Source organism: Rhamphochromis longiceps, linkage group LG22 (assembly GCF_057381845.1).
Source record: "Rhamphochromis longiceps isolate RC_006_pf linkage group LG22, R_longiceps_female_GT1.1, whole genome shotgun sequence".
Taxonomy (NCBI): domain Eukaryota; kingdom Metazoa; phylum Chordata; class Actinopteri; order Cichliformes; family Cichlidae; genus Rhamphochromis; species Rhamphochromis longiceps.
In genome coordinates, this window is record NC_140577.1 from 28,232,594 (window position 1) to 28,260,299 (window position 27,706).

The 27,706-nt window shown below is 42.0% G+C and overlaps 1 protein-coding gene across 3 annotated transcripts in view; it reads left to right on the forward strand.

Annotated features, from left to right (window-relative positions):
- Positions 1–27,706, forward strand: part of col22a1 (collagen, type XXII, alpha 1) — a 71,880-nt gene that overhangs the window by 25,925 nt on the left and 18,249 nt on the right. For all 3 annotated transcript variants that reach the window (XM_085395552.1, XM_085395554.1, XM_085395553.1), the window contains 39 exons: positions 384–437; positions 544–588; positions 2,195–2,248; positions 2,343–2,396; positions 2,908–2,943; positions 3,448–3,477; positions 3,902–3,955; positions 4,112–4,165; positions 9,619–9,672; positions 11,236–11,289; positions 11,408–11,461; positions 11,587–11,640; positions 15,277–15,330; positions 15,429–15,473; positions 15,576–15,638; positions 16,031–16,084; positions 16,251–16,292; positions 16,379–16,411; positions 17,251–17,304; positions 17,759–17,812; positions 17,896–17,949; positions 18,045–18,098; positions 18,201–18,254; positions 18,665–18,769; positions 20,016–20,060; positions 20,570–20,647; positions 23,722–23,757; positions 23,837–23,890; positions 24,058–24,102; positions 25,145–25,171; positions 25,243–25,356; positions 25,663–25,716; positions 25,876–25,929; positions 26,037–26,090; positions 26,182–26,235; positions 26,403–26,456; positions 26,605–26,658; positions 26,768–26,821; positions 26,910–26,954. In XM_085395552.1, the coding sequence (XP_085251678.1) occupies positions 384–437; positions 544–588; positions 2,195–2,248; positions 2,343–2,396; positions 2,908–2,943; positions 3,448–3,477; positions 3,902–3,955; positions 4,112–4,165; positions 9,619–9,672; positions 11,236–11,289; positions 11,408–11,461; positions 11,587–11,640; positions 15,277–15,330; positions 15,429–15,473; positions 15,576–15,638; positions 16,031–16,084; positions 16,251–16,292; positions 16,379–16,411; positions 17,251–17,304; positions 17,759–17,812; positions 17,896–17,949; positions 18,045–18,098; positions 18,201–18,254; positions 18,665–18,769; positions 20,016–20,060; positions 20,570–20,647; positions 23,722–23,757; positions 23,837–23,890; positions 24,058–24,102; positions 25,145–25,171; positions 25,243–25,356; positions 25,663–25,716; positions 25,876–25,929; positions 26,037–26,090; positions 26,182–26,235; positions 26,403–26,456; positions 26,605–26,658; positions 26,768–26,821; positions 26,910–26,954 (2,085 nt within the window). The remainder of the gene's footprint in view (positions 1–383; positions 438–543; positions 589–2,194; positions 2,249–2,342; positions 2,397–2,907; positions 2,944–3,447; positions 3,478–3,901; positions 3,956–4,111; positions 4,166–9,618; positions 9,673–11,235; positions 11,290–11,407; positions 11,462–11,586; positions 11,641–15,276; positions 15,331–15,428; positions 15,474–15,575; positions 15,639–16,030; positions 16,085–16,250; positions 16,293–16,378; positions 16,412–17,250; positions 17,305–17,758; positions 17,813–17,895; positions 17,950–18,044; positions 18,099–18,200; positions 18,255–18,664; positions 18,770–20,015; positions 20,061–20,569; positions 20,648–23,721; positions 23,758–23,836; positions 23,891–24,057; positions 24,103–25,144; positions 25,172–25,242; positions 25,357–25,662; positions 25,717–25,875; positions 25,930–26,036; positions 26,091–26,181; positions 26,236–26,402; positions 26,457–26,604; positions 26,659–26,767; positions 26,822–26,909; positions 26,955–27,706) is intronic.

Sequence of the window (27,706 nt, forward strand, 5' to 3'; positions counted from 1 at the left end):
TCTCAACAAGAAACTTGTGCCTGAGGTTGCTTCCATTTAAATGCACTTCTTCCTTCCCACTGTCACTAATTGCTTCCTCATAGGAGATCATCTGATCATTGAGGTTCTCTCTCTAATTTTGCGAAGGTCTTTTAATGTTTGATCATGTCACAACATCAACAAAGTTGCTCATTGTAGATTGGTAGCTTGTGGACAGAAGGTCATAAGTCAACATTTAAGGGTTTCTTGGGATAATTTTTATCACTGACAGAAGCTATTTTTTTATCTTTTGGAGTTTCAGCCGACCCCAGCGAGCCTCAGTATGCTCGAGTCAGAAATAGCGATGCTTTGGTGGAAGTCAGTAACTTTTATTAATACAAGTATTTGTTTTGTTTATTTCACAGGGTCTTCAAGGGGATGCTGGAATTCCTGGTGCACCAGGGCCAAAAGGTGTCACTGTAAGTATAATCCGAATTAACTTCCACCAAATGATGGTCTGATTTGATGGCACTTTATAGAAATTTATTTCTATAAAAATAATTATGTTGCTTTGGTTTGTTATAGGGTGACTCGGGTACAAAAGGTGAAACGGGAACACCGGGAACCAGGGTAAGTCACGTATTAAAACCACTTCGGCTTAGGCTTATGGAGAGGTTGCATTGTAGCCACATGCTACAACAAACACAGTTTCAGAAACGAAAAGATTTTACCTTTCACATCTTTCAAAGTGTATTAAATGCACTTTAATGACAATTAAAGTTTTCCATTTGGGTAAACTAAATTTGTGAAAATTCCATATAAAGAGGTAGACGTGAACCTGACCAGGTTACCGGCAACCTGATAGAGTTTAAACAGTTGCTTCACTCTTCACATATTCCTGCTTGGGGGCCTCCTGCTGCAGCCACTAATCGCTTGGCCACACAGTTCCGCTGCAGCAGATACGAACTACATCTTTAAAACAGTTGTTGCTGAAGGTCACAAGAGAGTTAGCTCATTTGCTTTCCCAGCATGTCCTGGGATTTGGGCCACGTTTCTAGGTTGAACCTGCGCAGAACACCAGCTCATACTGCAAATCCTGATAACGGGCTTAACTTTTCAGAAAGAGACTTTTCTTCTCAGAGGAACTGAGAACTGAGAGGCGTAATTGTGCAAACAGATGTGGTTTCCTTGATTTACTCTCCACACTTCCTGTCTGGAATTCTGTGGGGGCGTTACAGGATATAATGCACTTCATTCAGGCTCGCTGAAGCTTTGTTGATGTCTTAAGTTTTCTAGGAGCTGTTTGCCATCACACTGAATGTCATTTAGGCTTTTAATAATTCAGTGAAAGGTTATTTCCCTGAATCAACAGTTGTTTTCAACTATTTAATTCTGCTTCGTGTTGAGTTGTTTTTGTACTCAGTGTTTCTTGTTCAGAGGTCAGCTTCAACTTCAAGCTAAACGTCTTTAACGTGGTTCGAATAAAGAACTGTGCATCAAATCAGTCCACTGATCACTCTGCCGTATGTCATGGGGATGAGTAGCAGGTTCTAAGCACATATAGGCCCATTCAGACAAACTGATGCCCCTTTTAGAGCTGTCCATCAGCTGTTCAGTCAGACAGTAAGCAATTCCCTGTTGCTGAAAAGTGCTGGCAAAGTCCTTACCTCAGTGAAGCGATAAAGGGAATAGGTGGTTTGGAGGAGACACACAGGACTGATTTAAAGTTGTGCTTGCTGACTGAAAAAGCTGTTCTTTATTAAGCACGTCCGTACTAACCACGACTGTGGTTGGTCAGATTCAAACCAAAGCCACTATGTCGAGATATCTAGGAGGCCCGGAGGACATGTTAATAACAAGTCTTATACTTGGTGATGGTGGAGGAACCTGATGGTAGTGTAGACCTTTTATTGAAGGTCTTTCTTGATATTGTATATTGCAAGTGAAGAACTTTTTGTATAGGAAGTACTGGATGTAATTTATTATGCAAGTAAATTTGATATTATTAAGCAAAACACATTTTCATGTGTAAGTCAGCATTAACTTGTGTGAAACTGTCCCCAGTATTGTGGCATTTAGCTACAAGAGCTATTGTTCTTTTGTCCTATTATGATTTTATGCTATTATGTTTTTTGTTTCTTATTTCCTTCTTTATTCATTACTCGAAGGTTCTTTTATCTTGGGTTTTGAAGTTTGCCTACATTTTAAAAGAGAAAATGTAATTTTCCCATTTCAGGGTGAGCCAGGTCTTGATGGATTAACTGGAAAGCCTGGCTTTCCTGGGAAGGATGTAAGTGTTGATTTTTGATGGCGACATCAGTCGGTGACACATTTGGTCCGTCACCGTTTTTGTTGCTTATGTTTTTTTTTCTTTTATTGATTAGGGTTTGAGAGGTCTGACTGGAGTACCTGGGCCCAACGGGGTTAAAGGTGACAAGGTACGCCCACCCACTTACCTTTATTGTATTTGGAACACTGTTCACCTGATTACAAGTTGATGATACTGTTGTGTAATGTTCTTAAGTGCTGCTGATATGAGTTCTTTCAAAGACTTATCAAAAGCTTCCCAAGCTACCGTCTGCTCTCTCCAGACATTCCTCAGTCTCCTCTGTGCACCATCAAAGTCTGCCCCCTCATTTGTCTGAGAAACTAAAACGCAGTTCATTTGTCTGTCTGTAATTACCAACTTTGATGATTCCTCCAGTGGAACGCACATGCTTCTACCACACCCAGCTGCACACACACTAATGCACACACAAGCACAAAGAGCTGCCGTGGTTCTTTACCCACAAGTTTCACTTTCTTTTAGCCTGCAGTAAGCATCCGCACAGCTCATCTCATAAATTATGGTTGTCGCTGTGCCGTCATCATATCCCTTAAGGGACTTTGCCCTGAGAGCCTCTTGATTCTAATGATGGGTTTGTCCTTGTTGTGTGACCTATGTCACAGGGGGAGAGAGGTCTTCCCGGATTACCTGGGGATGCGGTAAGTGCCAAAAATACACCAAAGGTACATAAGAATTATACTCTTAAGGATTATAGGTTTGTGTCATGATGAAGATAGCAGGGTTACAGCAGCATGCGTTTAAACCTCACATGTTGCATTTTAACTATTTTTTAATGATTATTGCTATAGACAGAGCAGATCATCAAAGAGTGATCGTCGTGTTTTTAACTGAAGTGTATAAAAAGACAGGAAGCGAGATCACTGTGTCTGTTAGTGAAGTGCAGGACTTTAGCTGAAACTTGACAACACTTGTTATTATATCTAAAAATATAGATTATTTCAGTTGATGGGTTAAAAACAGTTTTAACATCTCTTAATGGGATGAAGAAAATGAGCTTAATAATGACTAATGATGGATATATTGTTTTCTTTGAGAAAAGAAATTACATACACTGTGCAAACACTTTTTCATCACAGTAACTATCAATGAATTTCACAAATCCAAGTGAGGATGTCATTATTTATTCAGTGCTTTAATTTCAGGTACAAACAGAAGGTTTACGGGGTGAGAAGGTGAGCAGTTGTTTAACAGTTTCACTGAAAGTAGATTGTTACTGCAGCATGAAGATCCAGGCACCAATATAAAAATATCCCTCACAAAATATGCTGTTTATGAATAATTTGGTGTATTTGGTCTCTGGAAAATGTAGCTTTGTGCATGAAAAGTAAGTGAAATATGGCATTTTATGAAAATTGGAATTATAAAACTAACCAATATTGATATCAGTAAATGGAAATAATGGATTGAAGAGAATATATTAATTTGCTTAATCAAATGCATGATAAACTACCCAACTAAATGTATAGAAAGGATCTCATGTCGGACTCGTGCCTTTATAAGTTTTAAAGTTTAAGCTTGTATTGAAAAGTTTGATGATTCATTTCACTAATGTTTCACTATTACTGTAATAAAACATGTTTGTTTGACCTGTTTCAGGGTGAGCCTGGACCACAAGGGCCTCCAGGTGCTGAAGGACATCCAGGGCCTCCTGTAAGGATCCTGATTTATTATTTCCTTCCGTCCACTTTCCTCCTGTTTAACTTTTGATAGTTGCTGTTGTTTGAAAACCCACAATCAGATGCAATGCTCAACAATTTATTAACATGCCAGTTTTGCGGTTTTAATTTTTGGTGATTTATTCCTCAGGGTCCTCCTGGTGAACAAGGTTTACCCGGTAACCCTGGAGAATTTGGCCAGAGGGTAAGAATCTCATTTTGTTGGGAGGGTGTCAGAATATCACCTTACTGTACCGGGGGAGGATCAGTTCACCTGATGATTGTTTTATCTTTGCATCATCTGACTTTCTGTTTCCAGCTCTAACCACAGGACACAGATAGAGCTGTGCCCCATGGTTAGATGTCATGTGAGGAGCAGCGTGTTTCTTTGTTCTTATTACATTGCCAAATTGTATTTTTGGTTTTATGTAACTCAGCAATTTTAAACTAAATTACAGTGGAACTCGGACACATTTTGTTTTTTCACCTTACTTTTGAATATGGCATTGACAGTTTTAGCAACTGAGTGAATACACGTACTTTAAACTCACAGGAAGTGTTTCAGCTTGAAAATGACATTCAGTTCAATTCATTTCAGTTCAAATCAAATTTTTTATGTAGCTCAAAATCACAACAAGTCGTGATGCATTGCTCAGGGGGGGCATCTGATTGTTGCTCTGTGTAGTTGTAGGGTCTTCACCGTGCCTTCAGGTGTCTGTTATGATTTGGTGCAAAATAAATAAAATTGAATTAAACTGAATCTGCTGCAACAGGTTGGGCGTGTGGGAGGGGAGACAACGACAAAAGGGGGGCAATGATGAGGCCTCAGAGGATTAACACCTTCAGGACACAGGCAATCTATCTAGGGTTTGGGTTTGGATCTAGCTAATTCAGGAAGAAACCTCCGGCAGAACCAGGCTCAGGGAGGGGCGGGGCCATCTGCCGCAACCAGTTGGGGTGAGAGAAGGAAGACAGGATAAAGACATGCTGTGGAATAGAGACAGAGATTAATAACATATGATTCAATGCAGAGAGGTCTATTAACACATAGTGAGTGAGAAAGGCGACTGAAGAAAAAACACTCAATGGGAATCCCCCAGCAGACTACACCTGTTGCAGCATAACTAAGGGAGGATTCAAGGTCATCTGACTAAATGCTTTCAGAGGTCTAAGTCATCATCAGTCACGATCCCAATCCTAGCTTTAAACTCAAACCCCAGCCGGATATTTTGGAGAAAACCAAAAAACGAATTTTTTGCAAAACGTACTGAGCAGAATAGCCTCCCTTTTCTTTGATTACTGCTTTGCACACTCTTGGCATTCTCTCGATGAGCTTCATGAGGTCATCACCTCAAATGGTTTTCCAACAGTCTTGAAGGAGTTCTCAGAGATGTTGAGCACTTGTTGGCCCTTTTGCCTTCATTCTGCCTCCATTTCATCCCAAACCATCTTGACTGGGTTTAGGTCAGGTGACTGTAGAGGCCAGGCCATCTGGCACAGCACTCCAGCACTCCCCTCCTTGCTCCAAATAGCCCTTACACAGCCTCAAGTGTGTATATGGCGTCATTGTCCTGTTGAAAAATAAATAATGGTCCGATTAAACGCAAACTGGATGGGATGCATGTCGCTGCAGCATGCTGTGGTAGCCATGCTGGGTCAGTGTGCCTTCAATTTTGTATAAATCCCAACAATGTCACCAGCAAAGCATCCCCACACCATCACACCTCCTCCTCCATGCTTCACGGTGGGAACCATGCATGTAGAGACCATCCGTTCACCTTATCTGCTTCACACAAAGACACGACGGGTGGAACCAGAGATCTCAAACTGGGACTCATCACACCAAAGCGCAGATTTCCATTGATGCAAACAAATCTCTTCTGCTTGTTGCTTTTAATTAATGGTTTCTTAGCAGCTATTTGAGCATAAAGGCCTGATTCACACAGTCTCCTCTGTACAGTTGATGTAGAGATGTGACTGCTACTGGACCTTTGTGTGGCATTTATCTGGGCTCGAATCTAATCTGAGCCTAATTCTGAGGCTGGTGACTCAGATGAATTTATCCCAAACAGCAGAGGTGACTCTTGGGCTTCCTCTCCTGGATCAGTCCTCATGTGAGCCAGTTTCATCATAGCGCTCCATGGTTTTTGCGACTGCACTTGGGGACACATTCAGCGTTTTATCAATTTTCCAGACAGACTGACCTTCAGTGCTTGAATTAATGATGGACTGTCGTTTCTCTTTACTTAGCTGATTGGTTCTTGACATAATATGGATTTTAACAGTTGTCAAATAGGGCTGTCAGCTGTGTACCAACCTGACACAACACAACTGATGGTCCCAGCCCCATTAAGAAGGCAAGAAATCCCACAAACGAACCCTTACAAGCCACACCTGTGAGGTGAAAACCGTTTCAGGTGACTGCATCATGAAGCTCATTGAGAGAAGGTCATGGGTTTGCAGCGCTGTCAACAAAACAAAGGGTGGCTACTTTGAGGAATCTAAAATATAAGACATATTTAGAGTTACTTAATTATGTTTATATATTGCTAGGAAGTAGTAAAAATAAAGACAAATCATTAAACTAGAAGGTGTGTCCAAACTTTGCACTTTACTATAAATCATATACAAATACACTGGTAGTGTACACATATATTCTGATAGAGTAAGGATAGGGTTAAGGTTATGAGCAATGATACATCATGACCAATACTGCATCATTATGATATTCAGTAACATTCACAAATAAACAAACTAACAAACATAAATCAGTAAAAAAATATTTTATGTGATTAATATTATCCTTACCACATTTTGAGAATTTCTTAAAAAGAAATCATTTGCAAAGATTTCATGAGAAAAACTGTAACTTATATTTTTTGGCTGTTTAGTCCCTAACCTATCGTGTTCCAGCTGGATTATTTTGATTTTATATGGAATCAAGAAAGATGCTGTTTATTCTTCATGCTAGTCAGAGCCTATGCTGTAGCTTTTATCAGTGCTCTCTAACAACTCGTCCCATGTGTCTCGTATATTTCTTCCTCTCTCTTTCTCAACACTGGTTCTATTACACAGCAGTTTGTAATTAAAACAGACACAGTAGTTCTACATAATTTGTTCCTCCAAAACATTAACAAAGACATTGACCTCCTCTCCCCTCCCTTCTCTACTGGGAGTAATGAACTTCTTATCAGCAGTATGTGACTTTGTCATTGCTCAGCTGGGTAACACAGTCAAGCCAAACCTTGTCAAAAGACAAACTCTCTACCTCCAAAATATTTATGCTTAAACAGCATTAATAAAACAGCCACACTGGGTTTATGTTTCAGAATATGTAGAAAACATCCCTCTATGTAGCCTTGTTTTTTTTATGATATCAGTGGAAGTCCTGCTGAAGTACTTTGCAGCTTCATGGGGTACTTTCCAAGAGAGTCATGCAGAAAAACAGACTGTGAGAAGTTTGACCTATTTTTTTTCTTCAGGTTTTGGATTGTTAAACCCACTCTGAAGATTCACAGGGAGACAGTCTGTGTGTGTGTGTGTGTGTGTGTGTGTGTGTGTGTGGAGGTGAGGGAGTTAAAGCTAGGCTCTGAGCTGTGATAATGGGTTGGCCTCGCCTCCACTATTGCCAGTGCTAATAGAGTTGGCCATATGGTTGAGTAGGTATAGATTGAGCTGCTTTCACCTCCACTGCTGAAAAGCAGTCATCAGTTGTCTGGTTTCAGTGCTGCTGAGTCCTGTTTCTTCACCTTTATCCTTATATGATCGCTGATTGAAGCCTGGAATGCTGACTGACTATCTTAAAGGACTGAAGAGGATTAACAAACAAACTTATTAAGAAAAATCTGGCAGCATGTAGTTTTATGTGAAAGCAAGAGAAACAACAGCAATCATCACAAAAGGCTTTTTAAAAAAAAAAAAAAAGATTAAAACAGTAAAGTTTTGTGAAAAATTATTCTACATAGTGAGAATAATGATATTTCATTAATAAATCATGAAGTAAATGTGTGATTTAAGTATAATTTGACCATAGCTTTAATGGGAAAATGTGAGTTGCCCCAAAACGAATGTTTGTCAGTTACACCATCGGTTTTCTTCCACTTATCATCATCAGGGTGTGTGGGGCCTGTTTTAGCTACGACAGGGCGATAGGCGTGGTACACCCTGGATGGTCACTAGTCTAACACATAAAGACAGAGAACTATTCACACTCACATTCACATCTATGAGCAATTTGGAATCACCAATTAACAGAACCACACTAACTGCATGTCTTTGTGCTGCGGGAGGACGCCAGAGTATCCGGAAAGACTCTGACCAGATGGTGGAGTCAAACTCAGGCACTTCTTGCAGTGAGGCCACTACGCCACCGTGCTGCCCTACACATAACAGCTAGAACCCATAACAATTTCACATCTTGGTTTTGTTAATACAAACATACCTTCTAGACAGCGCTGGGGTCATTACCTAGTAAAAGTAATGTATTACACATGTTACTTTTCTTAAAAGTAATGCTGTACGTTACTCATTTACTCCCAGAACAAGTAATTTGTTACAGTCCGTCTTGTTACTCCATAAAATAATCGTAAATAATTTTCTTTTATTGTTACATTCATTATTTCTTATTAAATGTAATGTCCATATCTCCTCTGTAGACCTATCCATCATTTTCTTATAAAGTGAAATCAGCTGACTGTATCCCAATGTTTGTTTAAATTGTATTTTTTTCTTTCTGTATGCCTGGCATGCCGATAACTGAAAATCCTGTAGAATGCAGCTAATGACGTAATTGTAACTGGAATGCAATTTCTGAATTTAGTACAGTAATGTGTTAAATAAATCAAATTGTTACATTGTTACATTTAACATGTTACTTTTTACACTTTTTTACACCCAACATGACTATGAGATTTTACCTATCTACAGCGATACGGCCCAAAGTAAAGTCAGTTCAATTCAATTTTATTTATACAGCGCTAAATGACAACATCAAGGTGCTTTATATTGTAAGGTAGACACTACAATAATACATACAGAGAAAAAACCCCTATGAGCAAGCACTTTGGCGACAGTGGGAAGGAAAAACTCCCTTTTAACAGGAAGAAACCTCCGGCAGAACCAGGCTCAGGGAGGGGCGGGGTCATCTGCCGCGACTGGTTGGGGAGAGAGAAGTGAAATGAAATGCTGTCTACTGGATTAGTGTTGCTCAACCTTCCCACATAAAAGCAGATGGATACACTAATGTTTAAGGAACAGCTTCTCAACTTGTAAAATGAGACCATCAGAGGAGCATAGGCAGAGACGACATCATTGTCATCAGCAGCTTACTGAAGTTTAACCAAAATCTCTGAGCTTTCTATTTTCCCTGTAATATTTACCAAGTTTATCATTTCTAGAAAGCATCACAAATGAAAGAGGCTCGACTAAAATATTCCCATTTTTATTTCCCAGTTTTATGGTCTGAAAGCTGTTTTCAAGATTGCTGTGTTTGAAGAATAGCTCAGAGTACTGCACTCTGAACTCCAAAGTTTCTAAACCCCTCAGTAGCAAATATAAGCTCACATTTCTCAGATGTTACTAAGACAATTGTGTGCTGATTATTTTATTATTGTTACCATTTGTTCATGTCATTGTTCTATTTATACTGTTATCTTATAGGGAAGGAAAGGTGAAGGTGGACTCCCAGGGGTGGATGGCCTTCCTGGACCTGCTGTAAGAACAATTTGGATTTTGCAGCATGCACGAGAGATGTGCAGACCGAATGTATTTACCCATGTGTAAATTCTAGTAAAAATACAGCATTATTATAAAAACAAAGCTACAAAAAGTTGTAATAGTATAAAAGATGAACGTAGCTACAGTGATGGTGTGTGAAGTCCCATTCTGAAGCCCTGAGATGGGTCTGACAATGAGCACATCCTGGAAAAATCTCCTATCTGACACTGACTGAATGACGGAAATGAATGAGCAAATGGACGACTATGTAAATATAAGTACACTTCTAAGCTTTTTTGTAACCACAGCTATCGCCCCCTGGTGGCCCTTTAAAAAGAAATTTTTAGACGTGGACCATCTTCTATACTGTCTGTGAATGCAATACATTTTTTAAACAAATATATATTACTTTACAAAAAATTACTAGAAATGAACTTCCAGATTCGTATTTTAATACAGCATTCATATGCTGTATTAAAATACGTGTAAATCTCCCCCATTCTAAATAATCCTGACAAAATGTTGCCTCATTTTGTACAATTTCAATTCCTACTCTATTTTCAACAATTGCAATAATGCAAATATGAAGTAGTGTCTATAAAAAAGTCTTGAGATTAGCATCATTTTGATTTGTTGGTGAGCCATCGCTCTCTGGTGGACAGGACTCGGTGCTGGATGAAATATGTCCATTGAGACTGCCGTACTAACCAAATCTTCTTTTTCAGCCACAGCTAGACATACAGTACATATTAACCCTACTTGTATTCATGGATGAGACCAGCCAGCATTACCTCGACCCTAACAGTTACATGTGAGCAGCATAGAGGCTCACAAAAAAGCAGCTTCCCACCAGGCTTTTCTTAAATGAGTCCCAAGTTTCTAGCTCATACAGTCTTTAAAAATAACATGGAAATCAAAAATCACAATATGTTGGGAAAAGCATCTTTTGTTTATGTTGCTTTGGAAAAACATAATACTCATTTTAAGTTGCCATAGCATCATCCTCTATGTAGCTCTGTTTACATTGATGTGTTGTTTATGAACATCTTATGTCAGTGCTTCCTGTAAGGCCCCGATGACCTCTCACGGAGAACTGAGGAGGAATAATTTGCTATTTAAATTATGTGGGCTGCTCAATATTTGTTGTGGTCCACAAAGCACAAAATTGCTGCAGTGCTCTCAAAGGTCTCTTCATTGTATGTTTTAATAGAGAGAAAATAAACAGGCTAAATTAAAGCCAACAGGTTATACCAATTAATTTCTCAAATTGCTCCCTGTAGCCAAACAGACATGTCCCCTGTGTTCAAGCACTAGCCAAGGTTGAATTGGTGGTAAACTGAGCTGCAATACTCCCCTCTAGTGGCTGCTTGGCGCTAATGATTTGAACTTTGCCTTCTGGAAAATTATATGATTAAAATTTAAAATGAATTCAAATTTAGAGATTTAGAGAAAAGAAAACAAGGTCTTGGCACATTGCCCGATCTATTTCATTAAACACCTAAATAACTGTGTATATGATCAAGTCAACTTTTTCCAGACGTTTTAAAAATTATTTTTCAGGGTCCTCAGGGTCCACCTGGACCACCAGGAAACCAAGGAAACACTGGACCTCCTGTAAGTGACTGACATTTAGAAAGGAAAGTCTTTATTTTTGCTCATAAGATTTAGCAGTGAAGGAAGATTTGCTTCAAAACATGATGAGATGCCTTTGTGTTTTTTCTCTCACCGGAAGGGTCTGCCAGGTGAAATTGGATTTCCAGGCAAACAGGGAGAGGCTGGAAAACCTGTGAGTTAACCTTTTGAGGGCTTAAATAAAAACTTCATGCTGGTACTTATAATGCCAAGTGTTTGTTGGTAGTTCCTCTGTGTGTGTGTCACCGAACGTCAGCATCTGGTGTCTGATTTTCAAAGGGTATTCCTGGTAAAGATGGCCTGGATGGTGTTCCTGGAAGTGACGGTGCCATGGTGAGTGAAACTTTTAGATTTGCCTACGATGAACAAACGTTAAAGGTGTGCTAATCAAAATGGTTACGGTTAGCTTATTGTTTGTTTCACAATTCCAAACGTTTCTATGTTTTGTTCCCTCTCACTCTGCAGATCAGCCTTGTTTCCAGCAGCAGATTAGACATTTACAGTTAGAAACTTTAGAAACTTGCTAACTGATAAAGCAAATAGCTAATGAGCAGTTTTTGGCATTCAAACTATTAAGTAAGGAAGTAAGTAAAACTTTATTTGTATATCACTTTGCCACAGTGGCAAAAGCTCTGTCTCCTTTGGTTCTCAGCCTTGTATGATGCATGACAAGTAGACCCTGATTACATGACCTAAGAGACCTGCTGGGGACATAGGGATGTAGAAGTTCAATGATGTAGGCAGGTGCTTGTCCATGAAGAGCTCTATAAGTCAGTACCAGAATCTTGAAATGGACTCTGAATTCAATGGGGAGCCAGTGCGGCTGTATGAGCAACAGTGTCACGTGTGATTACTTAGATGTTTCGGTCAGAAGTCTTGCTGCAGCGTTTTGAACAATCTGTAGACGCTCCAAAGAGTTTTTGTTTAAACATGTAAACAGTGAATTACAGCAGTCCAGTCGTGATGAAATGAAAGCATGAATGACAATCTCCAGTTCAGTGAGAGATACAATAGGGCTTAGTTTAGAAATGTTCCTTAAGTGATAAAAACAGGACCAAACCAGAGATTTGACGTGAACATCCAGAGTGAGAGCCAGGTCAAAAATGACCCCTAGGGTCCTGATAGACGATTTCACAAATGTTGCAAGGGGACCAAGAGCATTCATTATCTTAGGCACGTGTCTATCAGGGGCACATACAAGGACAGTCTTTCCTTCTTCAAGTTGGAGGAAGTTGTCAGCCATCCAAACGTTAATGGAATCTAAGCACTCATTCAAAATCTGTAGCTTAGAAACATCTTGGCTTAAAAGAAACTGGATATCGTCTGCGTAGACATGCTGAAGGGGAAGTAGATATGTTAAGAACAATAAAGAACAATAAACTCTGAGTCTATTTGTGAGGAATTTGTGAAAAAATAACAAATCTTGAGAGGTTTTATTTGGTAAATACTTGTGCCAACACAAAAAGCTTCAGAGAAATACCGATGTTGCTTTTTGTCCGCTAGAATTGAAAACTAGACAACTCTTTGCTAACATGTTAGTAATTTCATCTACGTAAGGCCAGACATGAATAATAGTCTTAATGTATGTTAGTCATATTTTTGTGGTGTTCTTCCACATAATCTCTGAAGAAAAAAAACCTTTACATGTATTCACTGTGACCCCTTAATGTTGGTGAGTCTCTAAGCTACAAGCTAGCAACAAGGAAGGGTTTTGGTTCTCAGGCTTTTACCATTTTACCATTTCTTTCAGGTAATTATGAACCAAGTTTGAGTGTCAGCATAACTAAACCACAGAATATACTGGAAAAAAATCTTGGAGCATATATTCTTAACTGATATAAGTAAAGATAATTTTCCATTTAGCCTTCAGGATATACGCTATATTGACAAAAATATTAGCCCACACCTCAGGTGTTTCCAGTCCCATTGGCACAGGTGTATAAAGTCAAGCCATGCATGCAGTAATGGAGTCTGCCTTTGCAAACATTTGTGAAAGAATATATGGTTCTAAGGAGCTTGTTGAATTTGAGTACGATGCTGTAAGACGAGCCCACCATCGCTCAGCTGTAAGTGGTATTGCAAAGTGGAAGCATTTAGGGTCCACAGCTGGGTTCACCGAGTGCAGAGGTGTACAGTCGTCAACACTTTAAAAAGTCATTAACAGTTTGCTGACTGAAGTCCAAGCTCAAAACCACCGGCATTAACAAAAGCACAAATATGTGCACTGAAAGCTTTGTGGCTGGGCTGCGATAGCTAAGCAGCTTTTGCAGGTGGTAACAGTCATACTGGCCTTTTGGACTTAAAAGTGACACAGCTAGTACCATGTGCACCATCTTTTGATGTCAGAATAGCTTTAATTCCTTGTGGCATATTTTGAAGAAGGCAGTGGATAGAAGGTAGATTTACACTTCCATGTTTTTATACCAAATTCTGACCCTACCATCCGAATGTCACGGCAGAAATTCAGACTCATTAGATCAGGTAACGTTTTCACAATCCTCTGTGATCTAGTTTGGTGAGCCTGTGTGAACTGTAGTTTCCTGTTCTTAGCTGACAGGACTGGTCTCCTGCTACTTTAATCCTTCTGCACCAAAGGTTTGACATGTTGTGCGTTCAGAGATTCTCTTCTCTGATACCTTAGTTGTAATAATTGGTTATTTGAATTACATTTACAGCACTTTTTGTACATCTTTTTGTAAATTATCCTACTCAACATGTCTTTGAATCTGAATGTGTTATTTTTAATAACTGTACAGCACTCTAAATTTGCCCCATACACTCTTATTTATTGTTTTTTATGTTATATTCTTTACGTTTGTGTGAATCTGTATGCTCCACCTGGCTATCACTTTGCTCCTGGAACACATTTTCCCAGTGAAGGACCATAAAGGTTATTTCCATTCTATTCCATTAACTCAAAGCAATCTGGCGATTCTGCTCTGACAACAAGAAGATATTTTAAACAAGACAATTTTTTTCTTTTTTAGATCATTCTTTGTAAACCATGCAGATGGTTATGTGGGAAAATCCCAGTAGATCAGCAGTGTGTGAAATACTCCGACCAGCCCATCTGGCACCAATAACCAGGCCACGTTCACAGTTGCTTGAATCACCTTTCTTCCCCATTCTGATGCTCAGTTTAAACTTCGGCAGGTTGTCTTGACTACATGGCTTAATGCAGTGAGGTGCTTCCAGGTTATTGGCTGGTTTGATATTTGCATTAACAAGCAGTTGAACGATGCTAACCAACCACACTCCATCCATAAATATATGGGTGTATTATTTAGCACATTCTGTTAATTAGCGCTAAGCTACAGGCTAATAAAATACTGTAATTTTTCTCACCACACCTGAAGCACAAGCTTCTTGGATGGGCTGTATCATGTCATTTGCCTGATAATTACATTACATTGCAAACTCTCCAACAGCAGAAACACAGTGGAACTGAATTAGCAAAGATGAGGCCAGGCAGATAGCTACAAGCTACAGCTACGTGTGTTGGGACACTTATCAATTAAAGAAGCCATATTCATAAATTTAGTTGAATCTTACGTCTTTGCTGTGTCCGCATGGATGAGAAAAGATAAAATGACAAAGCAAAACAAATCCAAAATCACAAAATCTCAGAAAACAAGTCTATTCTTCTCTTTTTACCGTTGCTGCAAATCTCAGGGCTTTGGTACATTTGATTGGGAGACTCTTCACATCGAGTGAGACTCTGTGCAGAGTTGTGTGTGTTGTGGCTGTTGGGCAACTTTGGAGGCGAGCTCCAGGCTGCTCATCCGAACTCTGCTTCCTCATAAAAGAAAAGTTGCACAGAAACCACAAGCAAACTTTAAAAAATATGTTTTGGTTGGTAAACAGTGGGCTCATTGGTGCCACGGGGCTGGTGATATGCCTGGAAAATGCTTTTGGCTGGGACGAGTTTTGCAAGTATGACATCTAAATTATAATCTTGTGTCTCTAAAGGGGCTCAGGGGCGAGCGTGGAGCAGATGGTTTTCCTGGCAAGCCTGGACCCAAGGTGACGTGATTAACCTTACCCAGAAATACACTGAGCTTGTGCTTGTTGTGTTATTTATTCAGAAAACCGCCATGTTAACAAGTGCGTTTTCTCTGCAGGGCGACGAAGGGCCTCCTGGACCAAGAGGACCTCCAGGGGAGAGAGTGAGCTCACAGTTGCCTTCGTTTTTGTTTATTTGGCATTTGGATTTTATGGGATACATTTTATTTTGGCATATTTTTTGAAATGTTTAATTTTTTTTCCAGGGGGAAGCTGGTGCTCCTGGACAGCTAGGTACTGCTGGAGCACGAGGTGACCGAGGCGTGCCGGTAAGCTTCTCAAAGCTTTCACAGTCATTCACAGCTATATCTCTGATTTACTTCTGCAAACAAGGGGCACTGTCCTTACCTCACTTTTGTACATTATGTAACCATTTCTATTAAAGTCAGCTCCAGTAAAATGAATGTCCCTAATTGGACTGGGTGACCTCCTGGGAACCCTTGGGGCCCGTTGGTTGTTCCCAGATGCCATTTTGAGACCGACTGACTTTCCAATTATAAAGTTCTTACTTCCCTGTATTAATATGCATTAATATGCCCTATGACAGCTGGGATAGGCTCCAGCGCCCCCCGCGACCCTGAAAAGGATAAGCGGAAGCGAATGGATGGATGGATGAATATCTGAGATCTGTTTTAAAAAATGAATATTTTGTTTCCCATAGGGAGAGAGAGGACAGACAGGACCAGTTGGGCCAAAAGGTGAAAAAGGCGACAAGGTAAAAAAAAAAAAATCTGGAACCACTTTTATATTTTGGACACCTTAATAAAGTGAAGGAATAGGAGGAACGCTGCTGCATTTGTCTCACTAATGGTCGTCCTGCAGTATTAGCTGTAATAAGGTAATTAGCATCCAGACTCTGAACATATTGTCTCCTGCCTCAGGGTGAAGTGGGAGCTATGGGACCGCCGGGCATTCCGGGAAATGTGAGTAATATTTCTGCTGTTTGTGTTCGTGTTAACTGTAATAGAGTGCAGATGTGGTGAGATGTCACCTGCTTTCTTCTTCACAGGTTGCAAACGTCATTCCTGAGCCTGGTGAACCTGTGAGTACGCTTCTTCTATTTCACAAACTCCAGAATCAAATCCGTGAAGAATGGCTGTTTTTTTGTTTCTTTCTTTCAATTTGCTTGATTTAAAAAAAATAAATAAACATGTTTACATATTATATACCACCGATCAGACAGAACATTCGACACCTGACAGGTGAGGCAGATAACACTGATTATCTTTTCATCGTGGCAGCTGTTAGTGGGTGGGATACATTAGGAACCAAGTGAACATTTTAGAAAAAGGAAAAATGGGCAAGTGTAAGGATTTGAGCGAGTGTGACGAGGGCCAGATTATAACGACTGTGTCAGAGCGTCTCCATAACTGCAGCTCTTGTGGGGTGTTCCTGGTCTGCAGTGGTCAGTGTCTATCAAATGTGGTTCAAGGAAGGAACAGTGGTGAAGCAGTGACAGGGCCATGGACTGTCCTGTTTGTTGCCACAAAGCAAAACTGGTTTAGGAATGGTTCCGGGAGCACAACAATGACTTTGAAGCATCGACTTGACCTTCAAATTCCCCAGAACTCAGTTCAGCCGAGCATCTGTTGGATGTCCTGGATAAATAAGGCTGATTCATGGAGACGCTACCTCACAACTTGCACAACTTAAAGTATTTGTTGGTGACATCTTGGTAACAAATACCTCATCACACCTTCAGCACATGTTCAGGGGTCTAGTAGAGTCCATGCCTCACCGAGGTCTGTTTTGGCAGAAAAAAGGGGGAAAGACACAACCTTAGGCAGGTGGTCATAATGCCTGATCAGTATAAACACTGTTCTTACTCTTCTCATCTTCTGCATTTTTGCCATTTATTTCATTGCTTGTTTTTACCTTAAGGGGAGACCTGGAGAGAAAGGAGAGAAAGGGGAACAAGGGAAACCAGGAGAGATGGTGAGTTTAGTTTTCACTTCCTCTTTTTACATAACCAAGCTTCAACCAGCAATACGCTCAGGATCCCACTAGGTGCCAGTAGAGATTTGACGTTGCTGCAGCGAGGATGTCCTGTTACAGTGAGAGAGCTCCCGAGACTTCCCTTAATTGGCTAAGTAAATTAAATATTTGACACTGTCATGCAGTGCCCTGAATCTCTGTTCTCTCTGCTTTGCTGATATATTGTATATTAGGTGCAGCAGAACAGAGTGCACTGGTATATTTAGCATTAAATAGGCAACATGAATTATGTGCTGGAATTAACAGACTCATATTCTTAAGGCAGCATATGACAGTAAGTCTTAAGTCTTCATCTAGGATCATCACTATTCTTCATTCGTTTTTAGAGTAGCCCTTTTAACGCTTTAAGAGAAATGTTTTAATATATTTTTAAATTGATGCATCTTCTCTGTAGGGTCCAAGAGGACTACCTGGTGAACAAGGTTTTAAGGGACCACCTGGACTACCGGTACAAAGCTTGTTATCTCCTCACTCGTTTTAAGCTACAGTCATTCCGACTGGAATATCTCTGATTAGCTGCTTTGCTTCCAGGGCCCAAAGGGTGAGACTGGACTCACTGGAGAGACTGGGCGTGTTGGAGACCCAGTAAGTAGTTCCATCTAACAGGATTCACTTTTTAACACCAAGCGCTACGTTTTCTGTACGATAGAGGATGACGATGACCTCTGTGTTTCTACCAGGGTCCACCTGGCGTAGCTGGCCTTCAGGGTCCCCGTGGACTACCAGGAAGTGTGGTTAGTCTTTTCTTTCTGATCATTTATGTCTGTTGCAAGTGCTTCCTATGACTTTATACTACACATTATTAAATTAAGCTAAGAATTATTTTTATGTTTTAGGGCATACCGGGAATTATTGGGCCTCCAGGTCCAGCTGGACAAAGAGGAGACAAGGTCAGTCACTTATGTTTAAAATCCATGAGTGTGTTTGGTGGGTGTGATTTGACAGGATCAGGACTTTGCTGAGACTGGTATTGGCAGAGAAACAGACTGCTGAGAAAAAGAGTGACCTTGTATGTCCTCCATCATTGTTTCAGTTTGTGAATTCATTTGAATCCTGCTGCAGCAGCTACATGTAGGAGTAGCAATTCAGAGCTCTTTGTACTCTCTCTGCAGTTTTAATATGAAGGACAAGGTGTATAATAATTATAAGACTGAGATTTAAAATAATAAATGATCATACATAGAATTGAATTTGACTACTTTCAGAATCCAGAGCAACAGAAAAAAAAAGTATCTGAGGCATCTGCTTTGCTGACTTGAGAGACAAAAGCAGAATCTTTTTATTCCATTATTTATTTTAGGGGGAACCTGGAAAACCAGGACAACAAGGTCTCGCAGGACCACATGGAGAGCCTGGTTTGCCTGGACCTCCTGGACTACCAGGGAAGGGGAAAGATGGACAAAATGTAAGGCACAGCTATGTTATTTACTGAATGTTTACCATAGTTCATCCTACAAATATAATGATATTTAAAGTCATTTAATACAATATCATATTATAGGACAGTGCCACAATTATGATTAGAATAGATCAACTTGTCTGGATTTCAGCCCTTCTGTATCACATTAAGATTTTTTTCATCTCCATCACCATGGCAGCTGTATCCATCTCTTATACTGTCAAAGGCTACACCATGGAGCCAGCTAACACAAGTTAGAAAGAGGACAAACAAAAACAAAAAACACCTAAAATTAGAGCACAGGCTCTTTGTAAGGGCTTTATTACATAGCATCCATAATATTTTTCCAATAATTCAAATGAAATGGTCAGAATGGCACAAACACAGACAAGAGGTGTAGCCGACTGCTACTGGCTACACCCACCCGAGGACAAAATTAGCTCTAAAGATGTGCATGACCGGCTTGTAAACAAGTTTTCAAGGCTGAAGTTGGTATTTGAATGTTGGAGGCTGACTCACTTTTGCAGCCAACCTCAAGTGGCCTTTAGAAGAACTGCAATTTTAAGGAATTTTGCATAGAATTTTTATTCATTTTTCCTATTTGTTATTCCTAAGCAGTTTACCTTCAGCTGCTTTAAAGTTTGGGAGAATTATCCTGGTGAACACTGCCAAACCATATTATTTTCTCTTTTTATTTGATTATTATTTGACACTTGGCAAATCTTATGAAGTCTATCTGCATTTTAACAACAGAAATGTATGCTTATCGAGGTTAGGATTACCTCTCCCGTGTGACTGTGCCTCAGAACAGTCTTTTGTATTTCCACATGTGTTCTGCTTGTAAACATCTCCTTGCCTGTTGAACCGCAGCGTAATATGAGCACTTGTATGAGGCAGAAAACAAGCCTGAGTAGGCACATTTTGTGCTGGAGCTCAACATGTGTCTTCATCATTTTTCACCGTGATCCAAACATGTGGCCGTCCTGCTGACGGGGCAGAGCAAACAGGAAGGACATTGTTAAGACATATAACATTAAAACAGCAGAGGGGCACAACGGATTTGCCTCACAGCAGTTTTCACTCCCCTTTTTTTTCTTTTTACTTCTTTTACAGCTGCCAGGTGCGGCCCTGAGGCCTCGATACAGTCACGTGCATGAAGAATAGGAGCTCTTTGTGGACCATAAATGATTTATTCAAAGATGTTTAATTGCAATATTTTGGTTAATAACCAATTTTATTTGTGGTATTACAGGGAGACCCGGGGCCACAGGGAATCCAAGGACCCCCAGGGCTGAAGGTAATGTCATTTCAGAAGTTTGTAAGAGTTTTCTAGGTCTCCTCAGCTGCTCCGGTTTATCATGCACAGGTGCTCCTTTCTTGATGTGGAAAAACGTTCTTTTTTTTTTAGTTGTTGTTGCCCGAATGAGGAAAAAAACAATTCATCTTTGTAGAAAGCAGCAAAAGCAATTCCCGTGTCCACTGCTCTGTGACCGTCGCTCTGATTATGACTGCCTCTTTGTTGTGAAGAGCTTGATGTGAAAGTTTCAGCACGCGTGAGGCTGGGAAGGGGCATTTGGTGGATTTATGGTGTCAAACTGCTCACCCTCATCACCGAGACGTTTTCTCTTCTGACTACAGAAATGTCTTAGATTGTATTTGTTTTATTCATTTTTTCCCCCAGTCACTCAGAAAAAAGTTGTATTTCTGGGTTTGGCAATCATTGCTGAATGCAGTGCGCCAGAACCTTAGCTAAACATACTGGCAGCTGGAGGGTGAAATAAATTTAGCTTTTTCTTTTCGTCCCAGGGTCAACCAGGGTCAAGAGGAGAACCTGGGTTACCAGGGGACAGGGGTCCTGCAGGAGAAGGCAAAGTAGGACAAATGGTACGTACACCACGCCACAGTGATCCTTTTGACCTTCAGATCACTGGTAACCCGTCTAAGTTAGTGTTGTTGGTTTTTTTTTTGGGTTTTTTTGTTTTTTTGCCTGTCCCATTTGGCTCTTTTGCCATCAGAATTATTGTCTAAAGGCAAAAAAAGATGCCCAAATGGATTTACTTTACCAAATTGACCATCCCAGCCTTGCCGTAATGGTCCATTTGATCAATCAATCAATCAATCAAAGCTTTATTCGTCACATGCAGGTTGCCCTGCAGTGAAATGGGACCCCCCCCGACCTTACACATATAGCACAAACATTACATGGGGATACAGGTCGGAGATTGGTAGAATCAGAGAAAAACATTGAAATGTACATTACAGTGGGGAAGTACAAGAGGAAAAAAGAGACCCCTACTCATGCTGTGCTTCCATGGTAGGACAGCATGAGAACAGGAAACAAAAAAACTCCTTTGCACAAAAAAGCACATAAATGTCCACAGCACAACATTGTGAAGACATGACAAGCCACAGGGGTGGGTGGGGGGTGAGGAGTAATCCGAAGAAACACAGCAGCCACCCTGCACAGCGCTATCATTCCAGCGCGGCACACAGACCCGCCGTGTTCCCTCGCCGGAAACAAGCATCGAAGGCGTTGGAAAGGGAGGGGGGATGAGTGAGTGCCTATCAGTGTAAGTGTATGTGTGTGCGTGTCCATAGTTCAGCGGAGACAGTGATTCACCTTTTATTGTTTATTTTATTTTCACTTACTGAATACGGGACAGACTTGACTGGGGGAAAGAAGGGGAGAAAGAAAGAGGGAAAGAGAAACAGCTGAGAAGAGGGACGGGGGAGAAGGGCAAAAGACAAAAACCAACAGAACGGGCAGAGAAAAAAAAATGCATATATCAATCACCTGGATCACCTGCTGAGAAAGAAAAAAGAAAACAAGCAGAAGAGAACAAGAGTAATAGAATAAACAGCATCACAATGATATATGGGAATATGACAGTAAATACTAAATATTAAACATTATTGTGCAGCACATAAGATCAACAGAACACAGTGTGCTTTGAGGTAGGAGCCAAAAAGGGTGTAGTTTGTGGGTGTGATCACCCGTGTGTACACCTGTGAGCATGGACGCGTTTGTTTTTTTTTTAAAAGGTTCCTTCATGTAATGATCTGCTAGAGGGTGTGGGGGGGCCACAGCCCCGTCCTCCAGGGCATGAAGCAGGTATGGAGGAGATCAAAACTCCAGACATCCAGAGGCCCCCAGAACACAAGAGACCAAGGAAGACCAACAGAGGGGCAGCCGCGCCACTGTCCCAGAAAGAGCTGAGGAGAGTCCCAGATGAGGGGTCACTCAGCAGCCGCGGAGCAGAAGCCAGGGGGAGTTGCAGTGACGCGCCCGTGAGCTCCACCGGCACCCAGCCGTGCCTGAGTGACCGAGCCCCAGGCCGAGAGGCCGGGGGCACCCCACCTCCGAAGTGGCCCGAGCGAGCCCCAGGCTCCAGGCCCCGATAAGCGGCCGCCAAGGAGTGAGCCGGTGTGTACCCGGACGCCCATCTCCGGACACAAAGAACCACCAATGCACCGATGTCTGAGGGCGTCTGCCACTGGTGGGGGGAGATAGGCTTCCAAACCTTGGAGGGCCTGAGGTGTCCCCAGAGAGGTGGCGCCTGATACCCAACCTGACATATAGACACAGACATACAGGCACACACAGACACAAACATCCATTCCCACCCTCATGCTCTCATATGCACTTACTCCACACTCAACCAACGTGGAGACAGACATAAAGAGACGCTGTACACACGATCACACTCCCAAAGCGTACTCTACAAACCGGGTCTAGGTACTCTTGCCCCTGGAGGGGGGAACTGCACCCAGACCCAGGTGGTGTTTCCCTTTTCCCTGCGGTGGGGGGAGGCAGACCGCCCCGACTCCACAGCAGCAGGAAGGCCCCACACTCCAGACCGCAGTTGGACGGCCAACTCCTCCTCCTAGTCCTAGCCCCCCCGCTCCAGCAGGCCGCAGAGAATGGGGGTGAGAGAAGACTCCAAACCTCCCTCCACCCGCTCATTGTAGTGTTGATGCATGTGTGTTTTAAGGTGCATTTAAAACCCAGGAGGGCATGGAGCTACCTGCCAGAGAGCAGCAGGTAAGCGCATGGTCCCTCCTGCTAGCCCTCAATGTCTACGTGTATTCAAAATTGAGAGGTGGGCAACGACGCCAGGGGTGGGGTGTACACCCTGATGGTACTTTGGACTCCGTGTATCGTGCCCACCCCCAAGATCCTATATGTATGTGTAATGAGAGTGTGAGTAATGTGAATGTCTAAGTTGTGGGATAAAATTGAGGCAGAGGCAGCCAGAAGGGGACAGAGGGGGGGGGGGGGGGGGGTAGCCTCCTCTGCACCCTGGTGACATACCCCTACTCCAAGGTCCTGCATGTGTGGGTGGTTGTGGTGGAGCGGGAAGAGGGAGGCAGCTGGAGATGGGGAGGGAAGGAAGGGAGGGGCAAGTGACCCCTCCCTGGGGCCAGCTCCCCCGCTGACCCCAGTAGGCACCCCCATACTCCGCGACCCACCAGGGAAAGGGGGCCCAGGCCCATCCAGACCGGGGCCCAGTGCAGCAGCGCCTCCCGGCCCCACAGAGCCTGGGACAGTCCACCCAACCCCACCACAGAGAAAACTGCACCCTCCCCACCATCCACTCATCTTCCAGACTACATAAGACAATAAACACCCAGGCTGAGATCTTCCTCCACCTCTCCTGTATCTCCCCCTCCTGCAGAGGGAGCTCCTGAGGAGAGGAAAGCTCCTGCAAGATGTGACAATCTTCCCCACCAGTTGAAGAGCCCCCCAGGTGGCTCGATGCGCCGGCGGCAGAGTGTTGTTAATGCCCATCGTATTTTTGTTTAATTTTTTTTCTCTGCTTGCAAGCACCAAAGATAAACTCTAATGCCAAAATATGTAACACTTTACTGGAAATGTAACATCTCATCGTCTAGATCCTGAAGATTTACAATGTTGCTTTAACGTTAGCCACAAATTTCACCATGACTCTTGTTTACAGGGACCTCCAGGACAAACTGGACCATCTGGACCTGTGGTGAATATTTACTGAAGCATTTTTTAAATAACTCCATGCTATTATTGTATCGTCTTTAACGTGCATTTCTGGGTTTAAGGGTTTGAGGGGTCCACCAGGTGTTGCTGGTCCTCAAGGCCCAGCAGGTCACAATGTAAGTCCAACACTGAAATATTTACTCATAAATAAGTTCATTTATGCTTCACTTGTCTTGACTTGTATAACTCTCTGCAGTGAACCACAGTTTTGGTGGATGCTGATGCATGCCTGTGATCTTCAGCTGATAGAAAATGTAATGTGTGGCTTTTTCTCCAAATGTAGGGTCTGCCAGGAAGGCCAGGAGAAAAGGGCTCACCAGGAGAGCCTGTAAGTACACACAGCGAGAGAACACCAGGCTACATCAGAGCTTCTGTTTCTCCAGCTGTTTGCTTAGTTTTAGTGCATGCATTAAATATAAAGCGGGATATGAGAACACTTTGTCCTGTCACTATCACTAGGATCATGTGAGTTATCAGAGCAATTTTTGTTGGTCGCAGCTTTTTTTCATGAAAAGGTTCTAAAAAGGCCTAAGCTTAGCAGCTAAATATGTTTCTCAGACTTTAACATGACACAAAATAGACATAAAATGAGAGCAATATTGGAGAGAGACTAAATTACTACTCAGATTGCTGTTTGAGCATGCTCGGGAGTTTGGAAAACTACATGCAGTGTATGGGGGTTTCAAAGTAAGTACAAAACATCAGGCCTGTTGCTCGTCGGTCTAAAACCTTGGTTTGCATCCAGCTCTTGTTTGATGGCCACACGCTGACTGCAGTGACTGATTGTGGGGGTGTCAGCGAGCTTCCTCTGAAGGTTTTTCAGGTGTAGCTGTACAGCAAGGATGAGGGAACTTAGTCATTGAGGAGGGGCTCAGAGTAGTTTGGGTGGTTTGGGCATCTTATGTGTCCTCTCTGCCTTGACGTCACCTCAGTATCTTACCAGAAGACCTGGAGGCCATGACCTGGGCTCCTCTGCTTAGACTGCCACCCCCACGACCTGGACCCAAATAACTGGCAGGAAACAGATGCACGGCTGAATGGATGTTGCTTTGCGTTAACATGTTCATCCTACCAACTTTATAAGGCTACATTTTATTCTTGTTAAAGATTAAAGTCAACCTTAGAGTGTCACTAATGTAAATGGTCAGCTTCTGGCTGCAGCTCGGGGAAATGGGAATAAAACTCTGGAATCTAGTTTTAAAGTTGAAGTTGGAAATCTTGAGAGTCCACTAGAACGCAGAATTCATTTTGGAGCAAGATGTTTATATTCTATATATATATGATACTTTTTTTGGACACAATTTTGGCTTGTGCACAGATCCCTTGATGTTACTTTGTTTCCATTAACTCACTTATTTTCTGTCTCCCAGGGAAAAGCCCCAGACTTTGACCCAAAGGTAAGAAGCCATTATTTGATATGATTTGATATGTGGATCATTTGATGACAGCGTGTCTGTGCCATCTTTAGGAGTTTTGCTCAGACTGCCCTGCAGGACCACCGGGACCACCTGGACTCCCAGGAATCCCAGGAGATAAAGGACAACAGGGACCTGCTGGGAAAAATGGAGAAGATGGATACCAAGTGGGTCAAAGTTATTAACATGTCATAATTAAAGTGAATGACCTCACTTCACTTCTCTTGCCTAAAGTCTATTATAATGTAAAAGCATGTATTTAAGCACATTTTATAAAGTGTGTGTTTGCTGCCCTGTGTGAGTCATGAGGTCAGAGCCTCGCCATCCGTCACCTGCTGTGACGGATGGCGAGGCTCTGTCTGCATCATTAGCTCGGCCTCCTCTGGGGGGTAGCGGTGAGCGATTAGCAACCAGCGACGGTGCTCGCCACTGTTGGCTCGGACAGAGACTGATGGTCTGCTGTGTCACTGCAGGGCCCGCCAGGACTAGCCGGACCTCCAGGGGCCCCCGGAGCCGATGGAGGAAAGGCATGTGTGCTCACTTACTGCCAAACTTATTAGCTGCTTCAATCAGTTTTTTTTTTTTTTTTTTTTACATCATTCAGACGTTAGGGAGATATTTTGAACTTTATTTTCTCAAGCCTAACGTTTTTCCAACCAAATGCTTTTCTCTTTTTGTCACCACAGGGTGTAAAAGGTGATCGAGGACCTGCTGGAAACCCCGGAGACAAAGGGGACAAGGTGTGTTTTTCCACTGTGACATTTCCAACCTTCCTCTCGCTGTGTTTGAAGAAACATCCAATGCAAAGTCTTCAGCTCGATTTTAATGACCATTATCTGTTTAATAGGGTCACCCGGGGCCTCCTGGTCATCCAGGTCCTCCTGGATTAATGGGTACACCTGTAAGTCGATGTTTCAGCCTTGTTTACAACATTGTCAGAATACGTGAAAAGTGAATATTGACCTCCACTGACATCGTCTCTTCCTCTTCAGGGTAACGATGGGTTGCCTGGGCCTGCGGGCCCCCCAGGACCCCCTGGAGAAAAGGTCGGTTAGCACCCTGTGTACTTTCTGCTCAGAGAGCCCATTACCCATGTGTCATTATTGTACAACCCGCTTCCCTCTAGCGTGTAGGTCACCGTCCTGTGCCGTAATAATGGCTATTAATCATTTCTTTTTTGTTGGTGACCCGTTTTTGTGTTTGTTTTCACCAGGGCAAAGAGGGTCTCAAAGGAATCCAGGGACCACCAGGGCTTCCTGGCTTGATAGTAAGAAAAATCATGAGAACGTAAAGCATCATGAATATGCAGTTCCTGCTGGATGCTGTGATTATTTTAGGCAACAATATAAAACCATAAGTGGGCCTTTGGGTCTTTGACGCTGCAGACCCTAAATAATTGTTTTCCTTTATCACAGGGGCAGCCTGGCAAAATGGGAAAAGATGGCAGACCAGGTGAACCAGGAGAACCTGTAAGTTGATGGAAATGACCCACAGAGCATAAAAAGTTTGAACACTAACTGGAAGATATTGTCTGTATTTATTTATACACACATACTCACTCAAGGTGTTTCCTTTCAGGGCAAACAAGGTGAAACTGGACCCCCAGGAAACTCAGGGCTCAGGGGACTCCCTGTAAGTAGCCAGCAGTAGATCTGATAGAAGAACCTGGTGATATGCAAATTGCTGTGACTGATTCGCTGCACCTTCTCTTTCTAACCAGGGCTTCAAAGGCCACAGAGGAGAACCTGGAGCTCCAGGAACTAAGGTTGGTTTGCTTTTAATGTATTTGAGCAGAGAGGTGCGCTGTTAAACAAGAATAATATGTTAGAGACATTACAGGAGAAAGAGAAGGAGTTATAGGTCAGTGTTAATGAATGGTCAGGTACAAAGACTGAAATCATAATGATTAAAACGCAGCCAATGACCAAAGGAAAACTTCAAAATACCAGTTTAAAGACATCTGGCTTTTGAGAGTAACACATAGAGACATGATGGATAATTCTGAAGACATTTTTCATTTTCTCTATACCTGTTTATTATCTTTTCCACTTAACTGAATAACTGACACATGAAACGTAAGGAAGTTGATAACCACCGTTGCAATACTGTCGCCTACTGAGGCTTTAACGTTTCTTTCAGCCAGTTACCACAAAGAAACGCTGGCTATCTTGAGCTTGCCTGGTAGTCTAACCCTCAGTTTAACTAAAACATAGCTATTTTTCCTTTTTCATGCAGTATCAGACTCCTAAAGCAAAGTAAAATAACCCACCGCATTACAGACTATATCAACTATTGTAATGCCACGACTAAATACAAATACCGAGAGATTCCAGCAACAAGACGGGACACAGTTTCTCCTTTTACTTCACAAGGCCGCACATAAACAGCTGACCTTAAAAATGCGAGCTAAAACCATTTTGAGATTCTGGCAGTGCAAAAAAGCAGAAAATCTGCACCAGTGCAGTTTTATTTATGTTTTGTGACAGCATTTTTTTTCCTGAAGAGGTGTGCAGTTTG